A 23487-nucleotide genomic window follows, 5' to 3' on the forward strand; every position below is an offset into this window, starting at 1 on the left:
TCGAGCAACAATCACCTGGCATACAAGGAGTCAAACTACTTTAGAAATATAGTAAATTCACAGTAGCAGCATTAGATCAGCCAGGCTTAGAGACTGAACAATCAAAGTTGTTCTTGCCATCACAGTTATATCCTTATTTTTGCTTACTTGAAATTAAAGTACTCTGGTTTTGGAGATCCCTAATATTTTAGAAGAAGATGAAACATTGTAAGATTGGGGGGAAAACAGGCATAGAAATTGTAATTAGAATAGTAAATACCACATGGTACACTGCAATAATAGGTACTCCCTGCCATACAGTCCTACTGCCAATCTCTCCTACTGAGCAAAGGTTTCACTTGCCTTCTCTAGCACAGGTCATTACTGTCTGAGCCCCCAGCTACTGGAATAATTACCTCTTATTATTATATCAACTAAGCTTTGTCCTACCAATGTTCCTTTGTGATCTACAGTGATTAAGGAAACAGAAGTTGATTCAAGAACAGATCAGTCACTGCATGCTGATACTCTGTGTCTGCAGAAGGCCAACAAACCTACTGGCCTGGATGCCAGTAACAACAGGAGTAACACAGGTGATAGAAGAAATAGAAACATTGTTCAGATCAGTCCAGAATACCCAAAGAATACCCAAAGAATACCCAAAGAAGTCCTACAGAATTAAAGAAGGGATGTAACTCAATCAAACAGGATGCAAACTAAGCTCCATCTACCCAGATAAGATAAACATTATAGTTTCTGGTAGTGAAACACAATCATGCTGTGCCTGCTCAAGAACTGAGGCCAAGACGACAAAGATGAACCGAAGGGCAAAAAAATTACTTTCAACGGGAGTGTGACTGTGTAAAGCAAACCAATGAATATGTATTAAGTGAGACTAATGAATATGTAAACGGTATGTGTAATAAAACCCCGTCTATCTGTCATTTGGCAGGTTTAATTAGAGGATCTATCCTCTGAACATTCAGCATGCTGAATTAAGTAGAATGTCTGCTTTTTAACACCTTACAAATTGCTGTAAAGTGTGTTTCTGCAGCTTTTCTGTATTACCCTGGAATCTCTCCCATTAACATCTTTATCAGTGACCTGAAAGAGGCAGTCAAGTGGTTACACAAAGTTGGCAATAACAAACTGGAGGCAGGCTGAAAGGAGAACAAAGTGATATGCTTGAAGACAGGTTTACCGTTTGGATGGACCTTTGGATGGGCCTAGGCATGCTGGAGGAATGGTCTGGCAGGAAACTAATAAACAAAGGACAAATAAAAAGTCCAACACTTGGGAAGGAAGAACCCTTTGCAATGCTACAAGCTAGGGACTTAGTGAGGGACAGCTCTGTAAAAAAAGACCTGTGGATATTAGTAGATAGTAAGCTGACTATGAGCCAGTGGCATGCTCTGGCAGCAAGTATTCTGGGCTATAACAAGAGAAGCATAGACAGCAGATCAAGGGAAACTATCATTCTCCTTTACTCAGGTCTCATTAGACCCAACTAGAATATCACATACAGTTTTGGGTTTGCCAATTGTCTTGGGTTGAGCTGGCAAAATGCCAGCTGTCTAAGACAGAGTGAAAAGGGAAGAAGAGAGAGAGGGAAAAAAACCCTCCAAACTAGGTTTATGCTGAAACCAACTATATGTATTTATACAGAAAAGAGAAAAATTAAAATTACAATATAACACACACTTATACATAACAAGAAATAACCTCCCACTCCCCAATTAATACTGTCTGTTACTCTAGATCTATAAGTACTCTAAAAGACACTTAGCAAGAAACAAAAAGAGTAACAACAAAATGCTTCTACTTTCCTGAAACTCAAACAAAATGCGAGCAGAGCAGGAGCAAGGCCTAGCACAGTAGAAGAGCTGCAGCGCGTCTTCTTTCTTTTCAGCCATGATGGAACTGAACAAACACCTCCCACTGCTGCACACATATCTTAGGTTTGCGTCATCTGGTATGAAATATTTCCTTGGCTACCCAGTCAGGTGATAGCTGTCTCTACCAATCCACGTAGATTCTCTGAGCCTGCTAATTTGAGGCCTAGCTAAAACCACTACACCAATACAAGGAAGAACACCAATAAATTGGAATGAGTTCGGTGGAGGGCTACTGCAGTGGTAAACAGCACGGGCCTCTTCGGCCAAGGGAAAAGACAGCTGCAAGGTGACCTGTTCCCATAAGGTGACTTACCAAGATAACACCAGGCTCTCCTCAGTGGTGTATGGCAGGAGGACAAAAGACATCACACACTGAAGTAGGACAGACTCAGACTGTATGTAAAGGCTTTCTTCCCCATGAAGACAGCAAGCCAAGGTTGCACAGAAAGATTGTGTATCTGCATCCCTCAATGTTTTCAAGACCTGATTGGATAAAGCCCTGAGGAACCTTATTTAATCTCATAGCTGATTCTTTTGAGTAGGAGGTTGACCTAAACTTCCTGAGGTCCCATCTAACCTGTACTGTTCTGTAATACCATACAGTCTTTTTTCCTGACTTCTTGCAGAAAGGTACACAAAAAGAAAAGTCTAAAGAATTAATCAAGTCAATGAAAACATATACAATTGAACAGAAATTACTGTACAGAATATAAGCATGAAGAACAATGTGAGGCACAGAACTTCCTGTGGCATGATACCACACCATAAATGGTTACTGAGCATTATTCACAGAATATTGTTCTTCCATGCTGTCATTCAGCACAGTTTGGAAAAATACCTCAAGGGTCAGATGAGAGTTCTTCAAAGTGAAGGTCAACAGTAACACAAACACAAGTGTGTATAATTAAATATGTTTAGGCTGTAATTAGATTTTTAACCTTCTAAGGAATAAAATTCTGGAACAATCTGGTAAATAGGACTAATAGGGAATTAGAACTAAGTGCTTTCAAGAGCTAAGGAACTTTATCAAAGGGATAAGTTAATCAATGTCCACTAAAAAAATTAATGAAGACTTCATATGCAGAGGACTCAGGAGAGTGCTATTTGCTACGCTGAAGAAACATCTGGATAAAAATCTACATCCTATGTGATCAAAGTCAAAATTGCCTTAAAAATACATTAAAATGCAAAGTAGCACTGATAAGACTTTGATGTAAGGATCTGAGACAAAAATACATAGTAGTATTATGCCTGCCCCCTCCATCCTGAACCAGAATATTTTCCCTGTTTCATAGTAGATTTTTTACCAGGAAAAAACAATATAAAACCCCAAAACTAAATATAATTATTATTCTGTATTGCACTGGCTTTAAATTGCAGGTGTTGCATTAACTGGTAAAAAGTCACAAAAAATAATAATGTAGTGGTTAATAGTTTACAGGTTGCAGCAGAGAAACAGCCCAACCCAACACTGTGGTCCAAACACCTCGGACACATATTTTCTTGAGAGATACATGGATCACTCCAGGGGCACTTGTTGCCCAAACAGAGCATACTTGTACATAACAAAGAAACAGTGTGACTCAACGGTCATGAATGTTCTCTCCACTGTAGGAGGTACAAAACTTACAGGAGGAGACATCAATATTGATTTCGGTCAGATGAGGACATAAACTCAGTTACACAGACTGGTTGGGCTTCAGTATGAGACCCACAATTTATCCATAAGAGACCATATGGTCTGCACTTACTAAAAGACTGGTCTCCAACCATATCATGAAAACAGTAATACATAGCTACTGTCACTTCTAACTTCAAAGAAAAAGAGAAAACAAATAATCTAGTGGCAGACTAGTTTTATTAGCCTCCTAGAAAGTAACAGCATCTCACCTCCACCTCAGGCAAACAGTGTTAAAGGCCTTATAAACATTCGCATCAAGATAATCACATTATTGTAAAACAGTGAAGTCAAAACAAATGGTGCTGATATGGATGACACATTCAAAGCATCCTAAATTAAATATTCTTTCTATAAATACTGTGCATTCTACCCATTAGTGTCTGTATTTCAGGATGCTAAGTACTTTGCAGATGGCATACTTTATCAGGAAATATTATTACCATATCATCATTTAAAGTTATTTTTTCCACCTGTCTTGTCCTTGTTTCAGTACACACAACTGCACTTAGCAACATATTAATGATACAGCATTCACCTTCAACAACAATTTAACCACAGTGTCACAGCTTCTTTTGTACCTTTCAGGTATAGAGTATAGCTTTTCACATTAAGTTTGGAGGAACTCAAACCAACATCAGTATCTTAACCTCTCTATCAATATTCATTTGACACACCCCACTGTTGTCTGGCTCTTGCAAAGTGCTGTGACAAAGCAAGAGTGCCAAAGGCAACCAAAGCCAGGTTCCTCACAGGGTGTAGAGACTGGGATAAGTTTTTTTCAAACACAACAGTTCTGTATCAGAATTGTTCAGATCTTCAACATTTTGGAAAAAAAAATGCAAGATTCCACATCCACAGAACATAAATATTCTCAGTTGTGTATAGCAACTTTCTGTTTCTTTCTAAATATGAAATAGGCATCAGCTTCTTGTTTCAAACTCAGTGACATTTTCAGTCGTTTATGTACTGTTGTGACAATTTCTTTCCTGTTGAAAATGAGAGTTCAATATTAAAGCAACTAAGTAAAATAGAGCAGCACAACTATTGTCATTTCTGCAGCTGTAGTACACTGAAACTTGGCTGTGGCTTCTACTTGTGATTAAAGTCAGCATGATATATCTCATCTTTGCCATGCACAATATTAAATCAAGTTTGATATACATTTTACTCCAATAAATTGAAGTAAAACCCACACTTAGTACCTGGACATCAAGAATATCTATTATTGAGAGCTTTTAATCATAAGACTGATAGGCAAGAACAGTGAAATGTCAGAGTGGATCATCTGTCTTATCCCATGAATTACACTGGGCTTAAATATTTTTTAATTAGCAGTGGAGGGAAAAAAATTAAAGATATCAATTTTGATGAAAGCTATCTTACAGCCAATTAGCACATGGAACACAGACTTTGTACATGCTATTCTAGTCTTTCAGTATAAAAAACACTTTTTCATTAGTGGCATGTCAAAATGATTGGCATTCCGTATTTATTCTGCTTCTCAGTTTTATTATTTTTGTAAACAAAACAAGTTACTGCAATAAATAGCTACAGCAGAATATTCAGCGCAAATACAGTTGAGACTTAGATCTGTGCAGTCATGTTAGATTACAGCTGTTTTAGCAGAGGCACAGCCATTTATCTAATGACTAGCAAAATATACCCAGGGTTAAGACTAATTCAACTATGAAACAAATATAAAATATTATGTTCTTTAACCTTTACAGTATAGAAATACATAGTATAAAATCAAACCAAACCATTCAAGATCCCATGACAAAACTGAACTGCCTAAAAAAATTACTTATCTTCTGCACAATACTTACCTACGCACTTTTAGGATAGAAATAGTCAAGTTGCATGAAAAATTACAAGGCACTATAAAATGACAAAAAACATTTCCCTTAGAAGCACCTGCAGATAGTTTTTTAGACACTCTATAGTGGTTTGTTGCTATTATATACCTAAAAATTTACCCTCCTGCAGTTCCTGTTTATTTGAACACATATAAGACTTATTTAATATATACTAGATTCTGGTCTCACTCATACCTTTATAATTTCCAGAATATAATTATGTCCATCAACAGCCAAGTGTTTGCATGGAAACGGACTTTTTAAGGACTGAATCTTGTGAGAAAATTAAGTACTGATATAATTTCTGTCTTTACATTTTAAATTATTTGGAATCACTCTCAAAATGAAATTGCAATTTAAAGCTAAAACAGGCCAATATAAACAAATGATATGAAATAAATACTGAAAAATAAGAGTAATTATGAGTCTTTATCATTGCTTTGAAGGATACCACTATAACTTCATATGTGCATCATGATATGGGAAGATCAGTGCCTACATGTTTGGATTACCTTCCAAGTTTAGCTGCTCTCTTGCAATAAGTTGCTTTAAACCATTTCAGAAAAAAAACAAACAAAAACCCCAAACAAAACCCACAAAAAACACAAACAAAAAAGATTCAAGAAAATACCCCAATATTTGTATGGCAAGTGAACAGCTACAATGAGCCTAACTGTGCAATTAGCCATTCTTCAAGCTTATATAGGTTTCAGTAAAGTCATACTATTTTACTGGAGTAGGATCAAGTCATGTGATGAAAGGACAACTGAACTAGGATTCTTCTTCAAGAAAGCATCTATAGAGAATCACTCCAACCAATATGTTGCTGTGTGTGCATAAAAGCACTGGAGATTTTTCTGTGTCAAGTTCCCTCCAGCTATAATGATGGAAAGAGACTGTACACCCTACACTACCAGATTCTCTCAGCTACCAACCTTCTTTAGCTAACTTGGCTGCTTGAGGGTTCTCTTGCAAAAGTGTCTTCAGATTTACCTCAAGCTAAATCTGTATGTATCTAATGCCAAGTGCATCCCACAGATTTGATTTGCCAACATTTCATCACCCAAGGAAAATAAATGTTGTTAATACTGCCTCAGAAGGACATATCCCCAAATTAATCTGCATAAAGCTCAAGTCATTACAGAGAGATTCTACAGAGACAATTCCAGTCATGTTTCTTGAAAGAGTGACCTTGACAATGATCCTCAAAATGTTTTGCACAGTTGTCAAAGACTTAAAGGACCTGTTAGTGACAAAAGGAAAAGCTGTATTAATTTATATATGAGTATCTTACAGAAGCTGTTATGCCAGAGAAGAATTTTAAATAAAAATATGACAACCTCAGTCAGATTATAATACAAAATTTGGAAAACCTGCAACATAAAACATTTCCACTCTCTGTTTCAAAATTTTATCTTGACAATATAAAAGTGAGAAAAAAAACCCAGAGTCCATGATAGTATCACCAACTTGGCATACAAATTTTAGAATAATTTAAACCAGAAATTGCATTTTTTTTCCATTTGGTAAAAATGTTATGCACAAGTTCGTGGCAATGAAACCATCTCATTAGAATTGCATTCCTAAATTCAACACAGAAATTCTCAAAAGTTGTATCAATAACCCTAATAAAGGAATGCCATGGACCAGGGACCTATTGGTTCACAGATCAAAAAGCACAGGGTTGGCTCATGTCCAGCTCGCAAAGAGTAAAGTTCCTCTGTGACAGGTTTCTCTTAGAAACAGCTAGTCAAGAACACTCCAAAACAGTCACAAATCAAGCTAGTAAATAAATAGTGTGCATGACCAGGATCCAGTGCTCCTGAGCAGCCTTTTCCATTTACCTTCACAGATACGGCCACACAAAGTTCAGGAGCTTGCTTCTGCTGTTGCTTTGACAAATTGGAAGTTAAGTTTCACATCAGTTTTGGAGACCTATCTAGACACGTAAACTTCTGTTCACAAAAGCTAAATAATTTAACCTCGTTATTGTGCATGCAAATTTTACTGCATTATGACTGGCAAATTACTGTACTTTTGGTATGGATGGACTATGCAAATCAAGAAAATTATTTATATACCTACCTAGTTTATTATCATCATGTTTCGAGATACAGGAATCAATGAGCATGAATATATGAACAGAATTTTCAGAAGAGATTGCAAATATTTTTTAACTATTCAAACACTTGTTCTTCAGATCCTAAACAGGCAGATGATGTTATTTCAGTCAAAATCAAAACAGAAAATAATCATAAAACACATGAAGACTACATGACTTTTCAAAAAGACTAGAGCTGTTTGGCTACTCTGGCTTTCCAGTTCCACAGCACCGGTGAAAAGATCAGGATATGGTCTTTACTGTTTTACAAAGGAAAACAACATCCTCAAGAACATTTTGTTTTCCTACAGCTGCACATCCATGTAGTAATCTCAGAATGCCCACAGCCACTAGAGAGGAATGCGGCTTTGTATTTGTACAGCTTAAAATTTCCTAAGTAGGCAATATTTTTTATAGTTCATTAAATCAGACTGAATTTTATGATTTAGTTCACAGCAAGAATGAAAGCTCAAAAGAACATAAAATTATTTTCATTTCAGAAATTGCTTTGGTTCACTGATTGTAGGACTTGTTTAATGCACATCCTATTTGCAAAAACAAAATTGCTTTTGAAAACCATGCTATGGCTAAGTTTCTTTCTGAAGCTGGATAGCTGCTGTCAGTGGTCTTAGCAATAATTCCAGAAGTAAAGCATCCAACATCCAGTGTATTAGATCTACAGTTTATTTATTTGCTGGTACAATTTTGCAGAACTCATCAGGATGATTCATGTATTTGAAAAGTGGTTTCTAACCTATATCTAACAAACTTCATAAACTTTGTTGTGTGTCAGTTAAAAGTGAAGAACTTCAATGTTGTACAGCTCATGTTTTAACTTCCAAAATTCTTTAGAATTATTAGTGAGTTGCATCATAATTATCAAGAAGCTGCTGAGGATCCATCAAGGCAGCAGACCCTTTGGTTCCTTAGTATTCTGCAAAAATTTATGTGATTGGTTAAGATGTGACTGCATTCAGACAGTAATCCACATTCTGTACTGCAGATACATTCAAAATTACATCCTCAATATAAAAGTTCTTATCATCCAAATAAACAAGGTTCCATTCGAACAGAGTTTTATATGAGTACTCAGAGTGAAATTCAGTAGAATTAATTGTACAACTTTTACCATCAATACATCTCTCAAGTATAATTCTATCTTTACAAAACTACCTCAAAACACATGTGCTATTTCAGTCAATCAAATTATCAGAATAGAGCTTAGAAGGGATTTGTATGTTACATAGATTTTTGAGGGCTTCTCAGATAAAGAAAGAGAAATTTCAACTATTTGTCATAATCACATAAGATTCAAAGATACAGCTTAGAATGAAATGTAGTTTGACATAAGATTTCTTCAAGCATCAATGACAATTGAAAAAATGGTAGCAATATGAAGCAATAAAAGCAGAGTTTAAAACTGTAAGAAAGTCAGTACCGACTATTTAACAGCTCACACATGTGTGCATCTATACACATAGTTATGCCTAAAATACTCGTGCATCTTTTGGTATCTTTTTGTTTAAATGACTTTTCTGTACCTTTTAGAAATGTTTCTATTTCTGTAATATAAATATTCCTAAAAAGAAAACGTTTACCTGAAATTATTTAGAAAAAGACTATTGAAACTCATGATTTTTCTTTTTTCCCTTTGACCTTCTGGTCACAGATCATGAAAAGCATAATAGGCAAATCTGTAATTTGGTCTTCAGCAATTTTGGAAAATAAACACAGAAAACATAGTCAGAACCTATTCAGGATTTTACTGTACAATAATTAGCTGAAATTTTTTTAATGTTTCACTAATGCTAGCCAAAAATCTAAATTAAATGCCCAATCCTGTCAGCTTTTGAGAAAATATAAGTTTTAATTTTACTTTATTAGAAGCAATATTAGAACCAAAATCTCTTCAAAATTAATAAAATTCATGATACATTATTATGTCAACTAACAATGGAGGCTCAGTAAAAAGAATACAAGGCAAAGAATAGAATAGTGCACTGTGGTTTTATTGATGGCAGTAATGACAATTTGCCTCTTTCATATGTAAAAAGTATTCAGCTTTATTTAACTAAGAACTTTAAAAAAGTCTCTTGTGGTGTCAGGTCCAAATTCCTTCTGCTCATACAAGCTTTCTTTGTTCCATCCTGCTGCTTTGAAAAAGCCAGAATTTCTTCTAGAAGTCTTCAGCAAGTTGGGAGCTGCCAGTGAATTTTCCCTGACTCCAAGAAAGTTTCTAAATGAAAAAACCCCACAAAACATTAGATAAGAAGAACAAATAATGGCACTTAAGAACCCATCATCATCTCCCATCCTGGCTCTTTTTGCAACATATGCTTTACTGTTAGTTAATTTTCTTCCTCCAAAAGAGGAGATACATGCTTTTCAGTACTTACAGACAGAAGTCTTTAAAAGAATAAATCAGAAGGCTGCACTTTGATGCAATAAATACGATTGGTCTAGTACAAAGAACACTTTCTGGTAATGCCTTCTCTCTCACAAAACCAGTTTCTCCACTGTTAAGGATTTCAATACTGATTCTATAACAAGTGTGACAAGGTGTAAATTAATCCTGCCCTGGAGCCAAGGAAGACCCAAAAAACATAATGACCAAGCACTCACAGGTCCACACTTGAAGGTTCTTTCAAGCTCCTCCAAACGCTACAATCCTTCAAAACACTCCTTTCTCATTACTTGCTCCTCTTCTTTTTCAGGCTATCATGACATTCTATATAGAAAGTGTAACCTCAGGATGCATTTTTACTATTGTTAGATTCTAATTCTTATATCTTGACATTCTAGGAAGAATATCTTATTTTACAGACCTGTTAAAGTATTTGACACATACCCACATAAAATTCCCTCTGATAAAATTGTGAGTTAGTGTTCTCCACATCCCACTGCTGGATAAATGGTAATTTCTAGGTCAACTGCAACAACAGTGAGGTACTACCTCATACTTCTGTTCACGTTAACATGTCTACTCCATCTCTTTATCCTCATAAAAATCATCAGGCCAAGACCTCCTGCAAGTCTGCAGCAATTGTTCTTAAGACCCAAAGCTTATAACAGTGTGACAAAAACCTTTTCAGAAGGCTAGAATCATAGAATACTTTGCGTTGGAAGGGACCTTTAAAGATCATCTAGTCCACTCCCCTGCAATGACTGTGGGCATGTAAACTATATCAGGTTGCTCAGAGCACGTTCCAGCCTGACCCTGAATGTTTCCAGGGATGGAGCATCCACCAGCTCTCTGGGCAACCTGTTCCAGTGTTTCATCACTCTCATCATAGCAATTTTCTTCCTTGAATCTAGTTTGAATATAGCCTTTTTTGGTTTGAAACCATCCACAATGTCCTATCACAACAGGCCCTCCTACAAAGTCCGTTTCCATCTTTCTGTAAGCTCCCTTTTTAAGCACCAAGATGCCATACTAAGGCACTTCTGGAGACTTCCTCATGCCCAACAGTCCCTTGGATTCAAATTCCACTTTTAAAAAACATCTCAGAATTTAAAAAACTTAAACCTCCTCACACTTAAGGCCCCATTACACTGTAGACATAGATTTTTGAACTGATCACTTGGCAATACTAATTCCAGATTTGTGTGTGCAAATTCAACACCCGAATGAGCATGCTGAACACTAATCCAGGAAGCAATACAGCTTCATTACTGCACTATTGCACCACTGCTAATAAATCCTCTCTGTAAAGTGATGAAAGATTATACAGGTAGATTTAAGAGGTTTTGGGTATGAGGTGGTATGTCTACTGTATGGACCTTATGCTTCATCTTTGACACATCCTTATGATACCAAATAAAAATATGGTCAGCAAATTTCAGTTTTAGTATTGTCTCAGTTGCCTTTGAGAACAAAACACCTTGGAATTTTAAATGTTACAAACTACAACATCAAAATTCTACAGAATTTACATATTTTTAACATAAAATAATCATCGCCCAGGGTTCCCCATTTCTCTTCAGAAAAAGACATTAAATTACTTTACATAGGAGAGAGGTACTCCCTTTCTGGACATAATGATATCATTAATCAATGATCTGTTGAAGAGGTAAAGCATCCTTCAGAGGAAAGTTGTGGTAAAATTATGCCTCACTGGATCCCTTAAGATTTCCCCTGATAAATCTTGTCTTCATTTAACAGGTTATCAAAAACTTGAAATAAGAACATTATGCAATGCTCTCAAAAGCTGTAAGGATAAAAAAGGAGGCAAAGCTCATACAGAAATCCACTTCTAGGAACTGACATTCAATATTCCTGAACTTTTGCATGTCAAGACATTAAATCTACATTGTTGTACAAGTCCAGATAAGCTGAAAGCAATTAAGAAAAGGACTGTGATTTTTTGCCTACGTTTAACACCAGGGAAGAAACTGTACATGAACCACTTGTTTTTGGAGAAGGGAACAGAAGGGAAAGACTGTAATGGCTTGCTTTCTATGATAGGTTTTGATACCAGGTCTGCTGTTCATTCAAATCAGGATCCCACCAGAATCTTTAAAACATCTGCAAGAAACAACCACCTGTATCTTAGGAAGGTTGTTCCTTACTTGCCAACAATTCCTTTACTCTTCTTTAGATACAGGAGTTACTACCAGTCTCCCTGGTCCCTCATTGCTGACCAAAGCTAAGTACAGTTTTCCAGATTTATACTGTAAAAATTAGAGAAATTGCAAAAATATTACTTAAATACACAAAAAAATCCCAGGTTTTGATTGCTGTGTACACTTGACAGATCTCATTCAACTGATCACACTGACACTTCTTGGAGCCAAATCAGCCAGTTAACACTCCACTCAGTGCACATGCCAGAATAATTTCTGCACAAACTATCTCATTACATGCTTGTGGACAACAATTGATACACTTAATTATAATAGGAAATCAAATTATATAGGCAAAAATAGAGTAATTATCACCTTGGCAAGAGACAAAAGTAAAGTATGCTCTTACATTGCCAGTACTAACTCAAATGAAAAAAGTATTTTAACATATAATCAAAAGAAGTATAATCATATGTTATGGCACATCAGAAATATCAAAAGGTGCAGAGATAAGCAGCACCTGTTAAGCCAACAGAACGTGGAGGACAGGAGCAGGGAAAGGAACAAAAGAGACCAGTAAAAATAAACTGGCTGGCAAGGAAAAAATCAGATTCAAGACAAAGACACATTGTAGATGTACATGAAAGAGCACGTGACTTACCAACTTTTTTTTATTCAGGATACAATCCTTTGTAAATTAAGGATTTAGATGATCAATAAGTAAAATGAATGCAGTACAGCTTACATGGTTTGTTTAGTGAAGTAACTGTAACTGTTTTATTGGGCTGGCCTGTTTAAATTTCTGAATGTATGTATCAATGTATTTTCTGAGGATGATATACAATCCCTTAATTTCTGATAATTAGTAAAGTATTGGTGCAAGTATATCCTCAAGATTCAGAGTATGGTAAATATTCTTTGGCCTTGTACTCCTCCATTCAATGGTGGTATCATAGATTTCATATTTTAGTGTTGCCAATTCTCCTTCTCATGCAAGGAAAACAGAAAGGACATTTATTCACATAAAGGGCTCATAAAAAGTAGAATATGGGACCTTGGACAGAGATAGTCCTGAGCTGAGCAGGGACTGCAGACACATTTCAGAGAAGCTGGACCAATGTATGTGAATGAGAGAATTGTGCTGCTGCTCTCAGGTGAAAAAGTATCAGGCAAAAGCTTGCTGACATGACATGAGTCTTGACATAAAGCAAAACTAAAAAGCTATTTGCTGAATTACTTTTAGTGCCTTCCCTCTTCCAGCAGGTATATTATGCCTCTTCTTAAACCACAAAATCCAGAGAAACAGAGATACCCAAATTCTATCATAAACATACCAATATCCCCAAAAAGAAGTAGAGAACAATCCAGATCTGCTTTTATTGAAATCTAAATACATACATAAAATGCCACCATCTTATATTTACCTTTTCTTTCTTTTAATCAGTTTCTAGCTCTGGGAGGTTGATAAAATTGTTGAGTAGGTCGTGTGGACCGCCTTGGCTGACCATCACCTCCTCTGCGGAATTCTAGAGTTTGCTCATATGTTTCTTCCTCGTCCTCCTGCAGGTAAACAGCATTGTTTTAAACAGAAGAGCTGAAAAATGCATTATACATGAGTCATTATATACATACATACATACACACAAATATACATGTTTGGATGAATCCATGCACAAATAGCAACTGCTACTTCTGTGCTGATGACCACTTAATGAGATAAGTGAGCGATGGGAGTGGGTTTTTCAAATCTAGCAAAGCTAACAAAACATGCTGGAGAATATAAAAACTCAATCCCCCAGGGCAGCAGCAGAAGTTATTAAATGTTTGCAGGAGGAAAAAAATCATACATTTAAAGAAAAACTATTTTCCAAGAGTCATACAAGCAACAAACTCAAGAAGCAAAGTAACCTTGATAACCTGCCAGGGCAAGAGAAAGCTTGCAGAAGCTCACAAATGTGTGTGGAATGAAATGAAACAATTAGGAAATGGAAATACAACGAAGAGCATCTGGCAATAATGCATGCTAGAAACACAGATCTGAAACAGTAGGTAAAAAGCTATGATGCAGTAATAATCAAAAAAGCCTACAAGTACAGTGAACAGTTTAGAGATGAATTTTCTGTATGTAGCAATAATTAATATACCCCCTGAATAACAAGAGGAAAGGTAATTACATATTTGCAATATTGGATTCACTTCTAGGCATCTCCTTATCAGTAAGATATTGACAAATTACATGGAAATCAAAGTGGGAAAAACCCCCTAAAACTGAAAATAGTCAAGACGCTGGAGAATGACTTATCACAAAGACTAAAGTAACTACCTATTTACTTTGGTGAGGAAATATCAAATGGAAAAATATTCATCTGGTGAAATATTTGAAGGTGGTATACGTTAAAGAAAAATTCTAAGAGCATAGGAGTTTATAACGCATAGTAGAAAAAAATACTGGTTGAAAAAGTAAAAATGCTCCTGAGAATGACTGTCAAATGATATCTCAGAAAAACAGCTGTATTTTCTTTTCTTTAATATCTTAACAGGACACTGCAGCAGACACCAGGTCTAGGGGGAACATACTGGAAGAAATTTTGGGGGGGGAAAAGTCCTGAGTATGTAACTCTTAATCACTTTCATTCACATCATAGGAACACATAGCAACACAAAGCAAGACCATTGAATGATTCATTAAAAGTTCATCAACAATTCCAAAACCCAGGAACTGTCTTAGAGTGCAGCATGCATATAACAGAGTAAGCAAGTCATGGCAGTAAAGTATTTCACTGTAAGCAGCAGAAAGGAAAAACCTATAGCCTAAGTTGCTTTCTGCTGTGAAAACAAACAGATCTTAAGAAACCTCTCATTCTGAATTAGCCCCAATATCAATAAACATGCACATTTAAAATAACAGTTACAGACAACCACATTACTCATGGTAAGGTCTCCTATTTACAGGGCACATCTGCGGTCACAGTTGTATTTCTAGATTAAGTCTTACTACAGAGTCTGCAATAACTGTGGAAGAGAACAGATTTTCAACACAACTCAATACAGCACAAGTGGTTTATATCTTTTAGTTTCACTGTAGCCAAAGGCGGAGAAGCAGAATTCTGCCATAAGACTTAGTTTTCTCAGTGTATTTTTACCACTTGTAGCACTATGGATTCCCTCATATAAAGAACTTCAGAGACACTATTTAAAAAAAAAAAAAAACACCAAAAAACAAACAAAAAACCCAAATCCACAAAATCAATAGATAAGTAGATGTTTAACATAAAAGTTCATAAAGTCTGAACTATTACCAGCTCTAGTACAACCACTCAACTTAGTATATGAGGTAATCTCCCATTACTGACAATGCAAGATGAACTAGCATCAAAATGTTAAAAGGTAAGCTAAATACCTGAAATGGTCTAAATACCTCTACTCTTTTAGTATACGCTAAAAAACCTGAATAGCTGAAAACAGTTCCATATTATTGCCAAAAGAAAAATGCAATTGCAAAGCCTCCTTAAAATTCTATGTCAAAACTTCAGTTGAACGTAAGAGCACTCACTCTCTCTTCAAGAATAAATTGGAGAACTTTTGTGTCCTCCACATCTGGATTTCTCCAAAACCTGAAAACTAAATGGCATATATGCATGACTGAAAATTTAGCCATGTATACTGCTGTTTTCAAGAGACTGTAGCAAAACAGACATGATTTCTCTTCTTTGGACCCTTGGTAGTCTTTGCTCAAAAAGCACAGAAATTAAATAGATAAGTGCATTGCATCTCACCTGTAATAGCCAAACTCTGAGGATAAATAAGCATATCAGAGTAAATTTCTAGAGCAGCAAACTTTCATCAACTCTCAAAGGTAATATTAACCATTTGAACTCAGTAAAATCAAATTAAAACAAAACTTCTCTTATACATTTCTTTTTGGTGTAGTTATCTTTACACATAGAATGAAAAGCTCCAGATGCAGGCATTCCAAATAATTTCTTTTTACTGCAATAGGCAAGAGTAAAATGTGAAACTACACTCACTTCCTTGAGGCTCTGAATAAAGTGGAAGTGAGCAATTCAGCAAATGATAATAACAAATAAGTAACAGATCATCTTTCAACTCTGTGCTCAGTGGCTCCACACACAATTTCAGACTGTTTTGTTGAAGTCTGCCATCTTCACATATGACACACTGTCATTTGGTTCTAAATGGATCTATCATTCTAAAAAAATAACAATTTTCCAAGTCATATCTTTATTAAACATTTCTTGTTTTACAAGTAACTGAATTTCTTTTCTGTCACCATTTCTTAATCACTGACCCTCAATCCATCACTGCTGATATTTCACCGATATTGCCATTTTTTTCCACAGAATCACAGAATGGGCAAGGTTGGAGGGGACCGCAGTGGGTCATCTGGTCCAACCTCCTGCTCAAGCAGGGTCACCCGTAGAGAACATTGCACAGGATTGTGCATAGACACTTCTGGAGTATCTCCAGTGGGGGAGACTCCACAACCTCTCTGGGCAATCTGTTCCAGTGTGCAGTCACCCACACAGTAAGGAAGTTCTTCCTCATATTCAGGTGGAACTTCCTCTACACCAGTTTCTGCCCATTGCCTCTTGTCCTCCTGGCTGACACCACCAAGAAGAGCCTGGGTCCATCCTCTTGGCACCCTCCCCTTCATATGCTTATACAAATTATTAAGATTTGATCTCAGTCTTCTATTCTTCAGGCAAAACAGGCATAGTTTGTTTATCGTTATTTTTATTTTAAGAAAATTCCTTATTTCTTAAGGAAACCCTTAATTCCATTTTAAGGATTTTTATCTCACTTTAATATCTCTTCATCCCACACTAAAAATCCCCATCCCTCTTCTGGAACAGCATCCACTCTGAAGGCAAAACTTAGTACCTCTTATGTTCACTTCCTTGTTTTTTCTGCTCTTCAAACAAAAACTTCATCTGCCTACATTTCTTCCACTATAATTGTATTCAGGTAGGTCAGACATCTGCTTTTCTGCTTTTCCAATCTTCCTTATTGCTTGCTTTCAATTTATCAGTTGCTTGTGACTCATTCTAAATTATCCTTTTCCATATAAAATCTAGATTACACTTTATAAAGTGGCCACAAACCTCTTTTAGAGCATTTTCATTCTCCTTCTATTACTAATAGAGGTTTTATATTAGTATACTGCTCTAAAAATTTATGTATTTTATTCTCTCTATACCTCAGCTTATTATTCATTATCTAATATTCTAGGATCCAGGACTCAGTATGCTAGTCCATACAGAATGCCCACCTAGGACAATGAACCTTGAGATCAAATAATAGTACTAATTACAACTGCAAAAAATAGAAAAAAGTGGCAGATCCATTGGAAAAAGAGGTGAAAGGTATACAACGCAAAAAAATGAAATGCAGTAATGAGGTTAAAGTGACATGAGAGGGTGGAGCATGTCAGCATTCTTTAGGTATTTAAAAAAAGAGGGTGAACTGGGAAGCATAAGCCACTAGGAATTTCCACTTCCATTCAGAATTCTGCCATAAAAATCTGCTCTTACTTTTGATATTTTTGTTCCAACTCATAAGACAGGTAAGAACTAAACAAGGGTAAAATGGGAATATATGCACACCCAGTGCTTTAACTTTGGAGCCACATATTCTAAAGAGCTTGATCTACTGAGCTTAGTGAAACCAGCAAGTAACTTCAGTCCAGCCAAGTGACTACCATCTTGCTTTTACACGAAAAATTCAGTGCATTTCATAGTTGCAAAATATAATTATAAATCCAGCATCTAAAATAATTTTACGATTACATGGGTTGTTAAAGTAACAATATTAGAGCAGACTAAATTTAGACTTAATTAAAAGCTTTCTAATTTAACATCAACTGCAAAAGTTCTTTCAGTGCATTCAAAAGAACTGTTTAGAAACTTTTCTTTTTAAAAACAGTCCTTGAAGTGAACACTTAACTGCATACCTTCTGAGAACAATGAATAGGTGGGTTACATTTAAGAGCTGGACAGAAGTTATACGCTGACACAAAAGCTTTGCTGAATGCTATGCTCACATATATTTAGGATGCAGTTTCAAGTCACAGCTGAGCAGCTTCTGCACTTTGCCACTTACAGACTAGTTACTCTGTCTATTACTGCTTATGAATGGAAAATTCTGCTCCATTCACTGGGCCCTTCTGTTCAAGCTTTTCAGTAATAGCTCTCTGTGGGCTATTAAGAGATGAGCACCCAAGTCTGAGCAAGGAGGCATGAAGAAGCAGCGTGGAGCCAGGGACCACGGGACAAAGAAGCGACAGAAGGCAAAGAAAGCAGAAGACATTGCCCATTTCAGTAGTGTCAAACTACAGTTTTAGCTTAAGCCGTAATTTTCACTTCACTCACACAATCCATGCATAGGGAACTTGCTGGATTCAGTGCAAACAGTGTTGGCTTCCTTGCAAAATGACCTTTTCTTCCTTGTGCATTTCAAATTCCATTTCCTGATCCAAACTTAATGCCTCTTTGCACTGCCCACTACGCTGGCAACAGCTGTCTCCAGCTGTTAACACACCAAGTGATCTCCTGTTTTGCTGGTTGAATTCCTTTCTTAAAATTTGCTTCTTTTGCTTACTCATCCAGTGTTGATCTCCTTGAGTACTTTTCTTGGTTTTGCATTTTCTACTTACCCAGGCTTGTATCATTTGAAAACAGACTGCAAGATTTTCCAGATGTAACAAAAAGAGAAAACAAAGAGAAAACCCATACTACATCCATAATGAAAAAATCACAAGTCCTAGAAATAGCTTAATGTAATTATTTTATATGCAATATATTACATATCCTATATTTGCAAAGAAAAAATTAATTGGCTGAAGTGTCTACGGTATTTCCTTAAACTTTGATTTCATCTGGATTCTCTGAACTTCATAATAACTAAGAATGAAAAAGGATTTTGTAGGGGAAAAAGAAACCAAAACAGTTATACAATCTTACTGAAACAGGTATAAGTTATACAATCTTAAGAGTGGCTTTGGGCCATAATTTCAAAAATTACTATCAAATGAGGTGTAAAAACTCCAAGTAAAAGAGAAATTATGACTGATGGAGATTTTTCAAGGATCATAACCAAGTACTGACTTTGTGACAAAAGCCTTTTTGAAGTGTCCGTTACAGAATTATTCAACTTATTTGTTCTTGATCAATTTTCTCTGCAAGTTAAGTTTGTCACTTCAAGGATCAGTTCCTTTCACAGAGTAATGTTCTCCCAGAGTAATCTTTGTAAGCCTGCAGATGCTCAAAAATTATTTTTTTTCCACAGTGCACATCTATATTACACTGGGCCTATGGGTATTCAAATTTCTGAGTTAGATTATGAATGACAAGAGCAAGATTATACAGCTAGACCTGCACAGAGCTGACCCCTCATTGACATCAGATCATTAATATAAACTCATAGCTCTATCAATGCATTATCTTCTGTAAAGGACATGCAGAATAAACAATTGCAAAGGATTTATAGGGTACACAAGTTCTTCTCCTATTTGAAAATCATGACCCAGTAAGCACCTCACTACATAAAGGACATTACAAGCATTAGATAATTAGTACAGATACTATATAGATACATATAAAGTCACATATGCTACATCTATAGTCCTCCACATGTAAAATTCTCATTTGACTTTTACATCAAAACCATCAATAGCTTTGTTGAAGTTTTTAGCTTTAGCTTCACTACAGTAAAATATTCTATTATACCATGTCAGATAGTGGTGACAGAAGTGGAATTGACAAATATATTACAGTAACTTCTAGGAAATTTTACTGCAAATTACATTTTCCTTAAAGGGAAAAAATTGACTTGCTGTATGGTACTATGATTTACACCAGAGATTGTGAACTGCAATTACACAATTATTGTTTGCTGCCATTCTATATGCAGACAGGATAATTCCAACCCATTTACAAAACTTTAAATCTACTGTACCAGTGACATCTGTCTCGCCTTTACTGTTTCTCAAATTCTGTTAAGATTTTGCTGTACTATACAAATAAAATCCTACTATGTACTTTCAAGGTCTCTAAAAGCCTTTTATGCAAGAGAGGAATTCAGTTCATGGTTTCCCTAATGCAGGAGCAGTCACTTTAAACAGTTACTGAAATTTGCTACAACAACATTGCTGTAATGTCATTAAAAAATACAGTAAAGCAATAAAACATATATCCACTGTTTCCCTTATTTACAGTAAGAAAAAGAAAACCATCCTTATGAGGGTACGTCTTTTTCTCCACTGAACACACAGGGGACACAAGTAAATATATTTCTAACTATGGTATGTAAAACTAGGTGACATGGAGCTATACCATAACTGCTGCTTTTGCATTTTCCAAATCATAATTTCAAGATGACCCTTCCTTGAGCAGTCTTTTCCTTAGCACCTGAAGTAAATTCATGATAATAAACATTTTCCGTTGACTTTTACTAACCAAACATCTTAAGTTAAATAATTTTTCATTTTCTTGGCAAATTCTTGTAAAATTCTACAAAGCATTCTTCAGGACCAGTAATTTATCAGCTAATGCCTTATTACACATCAATTAAAAATACTCATAATTAAATTATTCAGTAATCCTGAAAAAATTATATACTCCATTATTTTAAATTACAATTACCTTATTTTTCCTCTGCTGAAAATATAAAGCAGCTGAGCTTCAAAAACAGGCAATTTTTAAATTATTCTGTTCAAACCATAGACATTCTGAGTTTCAAGTGAAGCAACAGCCATTAGATAGCAAGTGACAGAAAATTCATAATTCTTCAGAAAAAAAGTCGAGAAATTGGAAATAAATGGATGGGCAAGGAAAATAATTCCATATTTCATCTGAGACAACTACAAGCAACACAACAGTTAACCTGGAATCGGACATTTCTTTGTGCATCATTGCTTCAGCTGTGGAAACAAAGCACTCATTTGTTTTCTAAATAGACAACTTTTCAATTACATTTCCATAAAAACAGGATAATGTAAGCCTGGGGCATGATTATCCCACAGACATTTTACTAGATTAATGGTTCCCCTTTAGGGTATTGCACAGGTTACTCACACTTGCAGTCATTACCTGCAGCACATATTGAAATAAACACACAACTCTTCTTGTGAGGTTTGTGCTTGAAACAAATATACTGTCCTGCAAGTTGTCACCATGTTCTCAATACAGAAAAAAGAATGTTAAAAATTCCTTACAAATACATTTTTAAGCCATTCAGACCATATCCCTTTCATTAGTAAAAGCTTCTTCACTGAGCAGTATCAACATCAAACTATAAATATTTCAAGGTTTATTTTCAATTAATTTCTAAAAGAAAAGTGGATGCACTAAAGTGAGGCATTCCACATAAATTAACACACAACAACATCAGGTTTTCTCAATAGCAAGAGGAAAGCCACAAAGCGGAAGTGGAAATGTTTTTAACAGGCTGGTAATATAGACAATCCTAAATACATAGCAAAAAAGAATACTTCATAGACTTGTAAAAAAATCAGCATTCAGTTTCTTTGCACTTAAGAGCACTTGTGAACAAAATCATACACTTCCACGGAACGGGGTGAGGGGAAGGGAAAGCATTTGTTGAATTGCTGGACTTGTTCTAGAATGTAAACAGAAAATCCTGCCAGCAAAATTTCAGAAAGAAAACACTAAGGGATGCATGAGAAATTCCTTAATGCTTTCCTTTTAGGAAACAAAATCACTATCAAAAATTAAATAGGGATTAAGGGAGCTTTGGTGACATTATAGGTGAAAAAGAAGGCTGTGTGCACATCCTCACTCACGACAGGATTTCACATACGAATCCCTGAAGTCTCACACACACGTGTCTACATCCAGTAAACAAAAACGTATGGGAATTTACTTGTGAATGACTGACTGCATAAAAAAAATCATGGCAAAAAGTATTTCAGTAAATATAATGAAAATTTTTAAACAAATATAAACCCCAAATCTTAATTAAAAAACAAACCAAAACTGCATACAGGTAGTGCAGACACACACCAGTTTCAGAGTCTTACAAGGGAAACTGCCCATGAGACAACACCGAACTCCCCAAAGAAGAGAGAGTATCTTAACCTGAAAGTCAGGACCTCTAAACTACTTGTATTCTGTATGCTTTTCATTATAAAATAAAATGTCAAATTGGACCTAGTTTTTGGTTAATAACCATGACTAAAAAAAAAATAGACCATGTCATCCTGCAAGTTCTATAATAGGTTCAAGAAATGATGATGGGCAAAATGTGCTTAAAAACATTAGGAACCTTTCATATTGCGATAGAAAAGTTGGTGACCAGTCACAAGTGGTGTTCCCCAGGGCTCAGTACTGGGGCCAGTTCTGTTTATATATTTATCATCAGCGATCTGGACAAGAGGTTTGAGTGCCCCACCAGTCAGTTTGTAGATGACACCAAGTTGGATGACAGTGTTGATCTGGCTGGAGGGTAGGAAGGCTCAGCAGAGGGGTCTGGACAGGCTGGATCAATGGGCCAAGGCCAATGGTATGAGGTTCAACAAGGTCATGTCCTGCACTTTGGCCACAACAACCCCAGGCAGTGCTACAGGCTGAGGGAAGAGGGGCTAGAAAGCTGCTCAATGGAAAAGGACCTGGGGGTGCTGGTCAACAGCCAGGTGAACATGAGCCAGCAGAGTGCCCAGGTGGCCAGGAGTGCCAAGGGCATCCTGGCCTGTATCAGAAACTGTGGCCAGCAGGACCAGGGCACTGATCATCCCCCTGTACTCAGCACTGGTGAGGCCACACCTCGTATCCTGTGTTCAGTTCTGGGCCCCTCACTGCAAGAAAGACATTGAGGTGCTTAAGGGTGTCCAGAGAAGGGCAAGGAAACTGGTGAAGGGTCTGGAGCACAAGTCATATGCAGGTCAGCTGAGGGAGCCAGGGTTGTTTAGCTCGAAGAAAGGGGGCTCAGGGGAGACCTCATCGCTCTCTACAACTACCTGAAAAAGAAGGTTGTAGCCAGATGGGGGTCAGTCTCCTCTCCCAGGTAACAAGCAACAGGACAAAATGAAATGACCTCAAGTTGTTCCAGAGGAAGTTTAGATTGGATATGTGCAAAATGTCTTCACAGAAAGGGAGGTCAAGCTTTGGAGAAGGCTATGCAGGTAAGTGGTTGAGCCACCGCCCCTGAAAGTACTTAAAAGATGTGTAGATGCAGCACTTAGGGATATGGTTTAGTTGTGGACTTGGTAGTTCCGGGTTAACGGTTTAACTGGGTGATCTTAAAGGTCTTTGCCAAACACAAAAAAAACCACACCACAAGATTTTCCATGTGTAAGAAAAGCCAAAACACTGCATAATAACCCCTCCAGCAGTTTACTCACATTTGCAGTACTTCCCACCTCAATATGGAGGGAAG

At 36.4% G+C, this 23487-nt stretch overlaps 1 protein-coding gene across 1 annotated transcript in view; it reads right to left on the bottom strand.

Moving 5' to 3' along the window:
- Positions 1 to 9500: 9500 nt before the first annotated feature.
- TDRD3 (tudor domain containing 3) overlaps positions 9501 to 23487 on the bottom strand; it is a 104053-nt gene continuing 90066 nt past the window's right edge. The window contains exons 13-14 of the mRNA XM_071550266.1: positions 13500 to 13635; positions 9501 to 9748 (exon numbers count right to left, since the gene is read on the bottom strand). Of these exons, the coding sequence (XP_071406367.1) occupies positions 13516 to 13635 (120 nt within the window). The 3' untranslated portion in view covers positions 9501 to 9748; positions 13500 to 13515. The remainder of the gene's footprint in view (positions 9749 to 13499; positions 13636 to 23487) is intronic.

This window comes from Pithys albifrons, chromosome 1 (assembly GCF_047495875.1).
Source record: "Pithys albifrons albifrons isolate INPA30051 chromosome 1, PitAlb_v1, whole genome shotgun sequence".
NCBI classification, from domain to species: domain Eukaryota; kingdom Metazoa; phylum Chordata; class Aves; order Passeriformes; family Thamnophilidae; genus Pithys; species Pithys albifrons.